The following is an 8,286-nucleotide window of genomic DNA, read 5'->3' as shown; positions in this document are numbered from 1 at the left end:
ACACCAACATGGCACAAGTATACATATGTAACAAACCTGCACGTTGTGCACATGTACCCTAGAACTTAAAGTATAATAAAATAAAAAGTAAATAAATAATAAAAATAAAAATAAAAATAAAGAAGTCTCTTCCTCTATTTGCCATTTCATTAACCTACTCTAGTTACTCTGGATATTTAGCCATAAAATTTAACTTTTCATAAAAATGAGTCCATAATTCATCTTTACATCAGAATATCCTCTATCCTCAGCCCAAATTTCTGAAGGTTTAATATATTTTAATAAAAAGCAAATAATCTTGTAACTTGTGTGGAGATGTGTATTCACCCTCTCTTTTTTTCTCTCCCTCCTTCTACTAACTAAAAGGTGGCTACTGCTACCAGTATCTCCACAGCCTACACATTTCTTTTCAACATATGCATTCTATCTAAGTTGTAAAGAAAGGTACACAATGATAAATTTTAAAACCACATTTAGGAAGAAGATGACTATGTTTATGTAATGAGTATAATAATCCAGCTTCACATGTCTTCCCATCACATCTCTTGCTTTGCCTTTAACCAGTGTGAAAAATCTTTGTTAATTGTATTGCTTTTTAATATGATTATATCCCCCACCAAAAAAAATAAGTACATACTACTATACCATACCAACATAACATTAATTTGGAAATAGAAATCAAAATATATTCAGGAGACTTAGGGTTAAAGCCCTAATAGGCTTAACTGCAGAAGGATCTTTCATTACTTGATCACATGAAATTGGGCCAGTGACAGATTATGTAGTAAATAGTATTCAGGAAAATATTTATCTATAATCTCTTTATCTTACATATATAACATTCTGTGTGACTGCATATACTGATATATAATCTCATTCTGAAAGAGTATATTATAAATACATACAAGAAAGGGGTTATAGCTATGCCAAAAGCAAAAAAAAAAAAAAAGTATTGTCTTTTATGCTATTAAATCTCCAACATAACATTGTATTAATTTCTTGCATAAATTCAAATAACTTGTACAAATGTTTGTTTTTAAAACCTGGGCATGCCACCACCAGTCCAGTCCAATAGCCCATCTACTCTAACAGCCTGTCTTTGACAGTGACCAACGGTGGATGCCTCACAGGACAGCATACACATAACATAATATATATAATTATGCACCACTACTCCATTATCCCAAGTGGTAGTTAGATTATATCCTGAAAAAAATTAAAAAAATTATAACCCCTCTCCCACAAACACTCTATAATTTCTCATAAGGTAATGTGAAGCCTCCTTTATAAAGCACATATTTAACCATAATATAAGCCAACGCTTTGTATGACAACTAAAATGAGAAGCTGAACCCAGAAACAGAACTTAAGCTCATCAAAACATGATTTGCCAAAGGGGGATTTTCAACGAAATGAAAAGCATCTGATTCGCTCAATTAAAAAGAATCGTTTGCAAAACAGATGAGCAAAATTTAACTAAAGCTTTTAAAAAGCAAACTACAATTTCTACCCAAGCCATAACATATTATGATATGTAACACCATTTTCCAGAGCATATGATAATGCCTGTATTTTTAACTCCTCAGAGAAATGACATTCACACCTGTGTCATCATGGTTTTAAATTAAGCTTGAACTTACTAAATGCTCATCCAGTGTGCAAAGCCACATAATGCAAAAATCTTGGTTTGGTCTTTCAGGAAGCACTGCTTCCTAAACAATTACAGAGAAAAAAAAATGTACTACATTTTTTAAGACCTTTGGAAAAGATAATTCTCTTGGTAATGTATGTAGGTATTGATTTAATAACCCTTGTAGTCAGGAAATAATACCTAACCTAAATTCTCCATGGTAAAATCTGAAGTAATTTTCTCTTTTTCTGACCTCAAATAAGTTGGGAAACATCGAGTCATACAATATTTCACATACATTCATGTGTTGCATAACAATGTTTCTATCGGCCGGGCGTGGTGGCTCAAGCCTGTAATCCCAGCACTTTGGGAGGCCGAGACGGGCGGATCACGAGGTCAGGAGATCGAGACCATCCTGGCTAACATGGTGAAACCCCGTCTCTACTAAAAATACAAAAAACTAGCCGGGCGACGTGGCGGGCTCCTGTAGTCCCAGCTACTCGGGAGGCTGAGGCAGGAGAATGGCGTGAACCCGGGAGTCGGAGCTTGCAGTGAGCTGAGATCCGGCCACTGCACTCCAGCCTGGGCGGCAGAGCGAGACTCCGTCTCAAAAAAAAAAAAAAAACAATGTTTCTATCAACAATGGGCCACATATATGATGGTGGTCCCATAAGATTAAAATGGAGCTTTTATACCATATTTTTACTGTACCTTTTCTGTGCTGACACAAATACTCACTATTGTGTTATAACTGCCTACAGTATGGTAACATGCTATACAAGTTTGTAGCCTAGGAGCAATAGGCTGTGCCATATAGCTTAGGTGTGTAGTTGGCCATACCATATAGGTTTGTGTAAATACACTCTACGTGATGGTAAATATTCAGTGTCAACTTGATTGGCGTGAAGGATGCAAAGTATTGTTCCTGGGTCTGTCACTGAGGGTGTTGCCAAAGGAGATTAACATTCAAGTCAGTGGACTGGGAGAGGCAGACCCACCCTCAGTCTAGGTGGGCACTCTAATCAACTACCAGCATGGCTAGAATAAAGCAGATTTGCTGAGTCTTCCAGCCTCCATCTTTCTCCTGTGCTGGATGCTTCCTGCCCTTGAACATGAAACTCCAAGTTCTTTGGCTTTTGGACTTTTGGACTTACACTGGTGGTTTGCCAGAGGCTCTCAGCCTTCAGCCAGACTGAAGGCTGTACTGTCGGCTTCCCTACTTTTGAGGTTTTGGGACTCGGACTGATCCACTACTGCTTTCCTTGCACTTCAACTTGCAGATGGCCTATCGTGGGACTTTACCTTGTGATCATGTGAGTCAATTCTCCTTAATAAACTCCCTTTCATATATACATCTATCCTATTAGTTCCGTCCCTCTAGAGAACCCTAATATATAATCTATAATGTTCACACAATGAAACTGCCTAATAATACATTTCCTAGAACATATCCTTGTTGTTAAACAACACATGACTATATTCGAAAACCTTTATTAATGTCTCTTTTTCTAAATCACTGCATTGCAGAACTAGGAACCAAAAAACAGTCATGTATTGAGTTCAGTTTTCTAATTTTTCTCTGCTATCTATCATAGCCCAAGAGACAGGTCTCAAAATTACTAGCAAACCTGTAGTTTTTACCAAGAACTTCTTTTCTCCCTAATACACTCTTTCTCAAAAAAAAAAAAAAAAAAAACATATTTCAGAACAAACCCGAAAATGTAGAAGAGGAAGTTTATAAGAGACAGGAGCAAGAAACAATGCATATAAAATTCCAACGTAGACACTTCTTTCTTACCTAAAATAGGGGATCATTTAATGAAATGTATTGCTCAAAACCTCTGGGACAGAGCTGAAACTGCAATGCAATATCATAAAATCTGCAGCTGTGTTGCTGTTAATAGTCCATGTTGCTTTCTTAGACCATAGAAAGCCAAAACACACACTGTCAGACCTAAACTTACCTTCACAGGAATTGACCAAAGCAGTGGAGCAGTTATGATAGACCATGCAGCAATACGGTTATTGAAAAGATTGTACACACTCTTAGGAATTTTCTACTCAAATAATTAATTTGCTCACTCCAGAAAAGCTGTTTCCAAATATCAAATCTTTCTTTGTAGGAATTAAAACTACAGGATAGGCAAATGTCTCAATAAGTCCTCTGTTTGGGCTGCCATAACAAATGACATAGACTATGGCCTAAACCACAAACATTATTTCTCAAACTTCTGGTAACTAAAGTCCAAGATCAAGATACTGACAGATTCAGGATCCAGTGAGGGCATTCTTCCTGGTTCGCAGACAGTCAGCTTCTTGCCTATCTTCACATGGCAGAAAGAATTATTATCTCTCTCGTGTCTCTTATGAAGGCATTAATCCCATTCTCTTTTTTAATTAAATAGAGCCAAGGGTCTCACTATGTTGGCCAGGTTTGTCCCAAACTCCTGGCCTCAAGCAATCCCCCTGCCTTGGCCTCCCAAAGTGCTGGGACTACAAGCATTAGCCACTGCGCCCTGCCAGATGTCATTCTTAAGGGCTCCACTCTCATGACCTAATTATCTCCCAAAAACGCCACTTCTAGACACCATCATTTTGGGGATTAGGTCTTCGACATATATATTGGGGGTGAGGGGGGACACAAACATTCTGTCCACAACAGCAAGTAAACTGTACCATACATAAATAAGCAGTAATAACTTACTTTTATTGCCTACCAAGGCAACCAGTGGCTGAGTTTCTGACTCCTCGCTCACTTTCTTCACCACAGTATACCAATCTTCTAAATTCTCAAAGCTTTGATAATTTGTAATATCATACACCAAGAGGACTCCCTGTCACAAAAGAGTTACAAAATATCTGTAAAGTACTATTTGGTGAAAAAAATCTTAATGAATACTTGAGTAATGCTTCAGATATGTCAAAATGGATGTAAAAATACAAATGTATATTATATATAAACTTATACAAAATGTGTTTTATATATAAACTTCCATTTAAATTGCTTACTAGCAGATTGATAATAGTGACTGTTTTCATTCAAGACAAAGCCAGCAACTAAGATGCAATGCAAGTTAAAACATAATTTTATCAAAATTGTAAGTGGTCTTCCAATAAGATACCTGGAATATGCTTGGTAAGTTACAGTAAATATAAGAAAATCATATCAGAGAAGTAGAAAAGGCTACAACATCTACAATCCTACCTCTCACTTTCATGAGGTCAAACATTAAAACTTTTCAATAAATATTCATCTGCTGCTACTTTTTAAATATTTTCAAAAACAAAGATTCCATGATATCCCTTGATAGACAATTTAAGTGTTTAACACAATTTTCTTTAAATGAAATGTCGATTTCCTCTTTTAGTCCACTGTGCATTTGGAGAACTTGAGAGCATCTTTCTTAAACTAACCCTTCATATACTTGAAGATAGTTAAGTAACTCCTTTACCATCTCCTTTCCAGAGTAAACAAACTCAGTTCCTTAAACTTGCCTCAAAGGGCCTATTTTTCTATCCCTTTAATCATAGCTGCTGATTCTTCCCAGGACACACTACATATAGTTTTTTGACATCCTCTTTAAAATGAGCAATGTAAAACTGGACTAATACTGTAATAAGAGTCTGAGCAATGCCAAATATAACAGAAGGATTGCTTCCTGCCTCTTATATATCATATTCCTTTTAATTTATCTCATTATTTTGTGTGGGAAGGAGAAGTATATATGCACACAAAAATAACAGTGCCACATTCCTGATTCTCATCCAGTTTGTGGTCAAACACTTAATACAAAGCTCTACATACAGTATAAGCCTGAACCCTAATGGCATTTATGTCGACTTCTTAGGTTATAACAGTAGTAATCAACTACTTCTGCGCACCTACTGTATACCAAACACACGTCAAGGTCTTCTCATTAATACTCACACCAATCATGAAAGGCTGGTATTATCATTTCCATTTTAAATAACAAACAGAGATTAAAATAACCAAAGTCATACTGATAGGTAAGTGATGGCGCCAGGATTTGAACCAAAAACTAAATAATTTAAAACATTTGTCTGTCAACTAAACTCCAAGTATTGTGCTGGATTCTACAGATGTTAAGTTCCAAACCATAAGGAACTCACTGGCAGCAAAACTAAACACATAAACAAGTACAGAACACAGAAGTCATAACTAGTGAGACAATGGTAAATATTAATCAATTGGCTTGGGGTTCAGGGCCCAGCAGGCATGAGTTTGCCATAATGTTTGCCAATTTTCATGGTGTAAATGCTAGTCTGTGGTCACTTTTAAGCTATCAATATGACACCCATTGAACAGAGTTAGGGAGGTCACCATTATAAAACATTTCCACCATATACATATAGCAGATGTAAACAACCTCGAGAACACAGATAACAGAAATACATAGTAAAATAATTAGTGATAGAGATTAGGCATACACCTTTGTTTTAATACAATGCGTGACTTTATATGTAATTTTTCATTGTAAAAGTTTTTAATAACTGGCTCACAAAAACTGCTAAAAATTTAACAATTAACTCTCTGAAGCTAGAGCAAGCCAGCCCTAGCATACTTCTGTTATGACCTTCCAGGATTATTATTCTCTTTTATTAAACCATATTGGCTCCCAAGTTACCTAGCTTCTCCATGTCTCAGGTTTCTTATCTCTAAAATTCGATATTTGAGTTAGATGGTCTCTAAGATCCCTTTCGCTTTAAATACTCTATAATATGCAAAATCACTCATCAGGTTCATTTTGGTCACTTGAACATCTATTTCTGTCTGTCTTCCAAGATGGTTTGAAATAATGCCCAACATAGAATTATCTAAAACAAACAGTATCTCATTTTTCTTATTAAGAATAAAGCCCCAGAACTAATATCTGAAGATTAATCTTCAATCTACTGGCTCCATGACATGGCTCCAACTGCCATGGGTGATATCATACATTATTTGTTGAAAAGAGCTCTACATTGGAACTCAGGTTGCTGTTGGATTCCAGTCCTGGTCCCACCTATTGATCTTGGGCAACACTTGTTACCTCACTTTTAAAACACCTGATACGCTTACATTATAAAGCGAAATGATAAAGTACTTATTTTAAAATTAACATACTACATGTAATTGTAGATTTTTTTTTTTGTTATCAACTAAGTGAAGAAGAATCACATTTTTATGGCAACTTTGAGGTAGGTTTTAAACTCACAAATAAAGCCTAGACCTCTGCCTCTTAAGATCTTTTGAACCCTTTTGATTAATATACGAAAACCTTTATCCAAACATGGGACAATACCTGAATATGGTAAAATATATGCAAATAAAACATGGCCACCATCTACTGATACTCAGTACAGGATGAGAGTTACGGAACAAAAACATTAAAAACTGTTGTTCTAGACCACAAATTGGTAAATATGGCCCATGGGTCAAATCTGGCCCACACTGTGTATCCGTAGATAAACTTTTACTGAAATATAGTCACAATCATTTGTTTAAGTATTATCAGTGGCTGCTTTTGTGCTACAACTGCAGAGCTGAGTGGCTACAACAGAGACAACATGGCCTGCAAAGCATAAAATATTTACTATCTAGCTTTTTTCAGGAAAAATCTGCCAATCTCTGATCTAGACAAATGTGTCCCAATATTTTTCAGTTGGTGATTCCTAGAAATCTTTCAGGATTCACAAAAAATATAGAAGGATAAACTCCTCTTCACTCACCTAGCTATCTAGCAACACAAACATCTCCTTGTTCATATTCTCAGTACCATTTATAATGTAAAAACTATTATTTTTCCTTGTTCTTGCCATCATAACTAGTACCACTGTGGTGAAATTCTGAAATGAAAAAATGAGAAAACTAAAAATGTTAAAATATAAAAGGAATTATAGGACCTTCAATTTCAACTCTGACATGTAAAAAAAAACTTGAAAGCCATCACTCCTGTCCTTACAATAAGAAAAAGGCAGAACGAACTGAAAAAATCAGTGACTTTTCTTGGATTCATCAGAAAACTGATATTGCAAGGCAAATCATCACCCTGAAATCTGGAAAGACAAACAAATCCAAAAAGTTACAGCCAAGATCTCCCTACCTGGAGTAGCAGCCACTAGAAATAGTAGTGATAATTTTGACAAACTGCTGGAGGCTGACTGAGGTCTAACTTAAGAGTGAGCAACTCCTAGAGGCCCCCTCAGTAGGGGCTACCTCCACACTTGCATGGACACACGACCAGATTCCAGATATCCCACCACATTATCAGTAAAGAGTCAAGAAAGATCCTCTCAAGGCTCTGGCATGAAGAGAGGAAAAAAGTAACCATTCTGAAATATACCCAGAGCATTATCCATAAAAAAGACAAACTCTCCAGAAGAAATGGCTTAATCAGAACATTGTATTCCATCTGGAAAGGGAAGTTTCCAACTTCAGCCTCCTGTAGCCAGTCTGTCTCATCTAACTGGGAGGAGAAAGAAACACGAGGGAAGGTCACAGTACCAAAATACAAGCTCACTAAAGACTAAAACTTTATCATAAGAATATAGCATGCTTCTCCTCCCCCATACTTTACCACATCACCAAGGCACCAACATCTGAAAGAGCTGCAAGACAGATTTCACCTAAAGAGTTTCTGGAGGCCGGGCGCGGT

General features: G+C 36.4%; 1 protein-coding gene across 4 annotated transcripts in view; it reads right to left on the bottom strand.

Annotated features, from left to right (window-relative positions):
* The window catches only part of RAB28 (RAB28, member RAS oncogene family), a 131,269-nt gene that overhangs the window by 96,652 nt on the left and 26,331 nt on the right, over positions 1-8,286 (bottom strand). For all 4 annotated transcript variants that reach the window (XM_011947354.1, XM_011947353.1, XM_011947352.1 and 1 more), the window contains exon 4: positions 4,335-4,464. In XM_011947354.1, the coding sequence (XP_011802744.1) occupies positions 4,335-4,464 (130 nt within the window). The remainder of the gene's footprint in view (positions 1-4,334; positions 4,465-8,286) is intronic.

Source organism: Colobus angolensis, unplaced genomic scaffold (genome assembly GCF_000951035.1).
Source record: "Colobus angolensis palliatus isolate OR3802 unplaced genomic scaffold, Cang.pa_1.0 Scaffold262, whole genome shotgun sequence".
Lineage (NCBI taxonomy): Eukaryota > Metazoa > Chordata > Mammalia > Primates > Cercopithecidae > Colobus > Colobus angolensis.
Note: the sequence above shows the minus strand (reverse complement) of the source record. Positions and strands in the feature narration are given on the sequence as shown.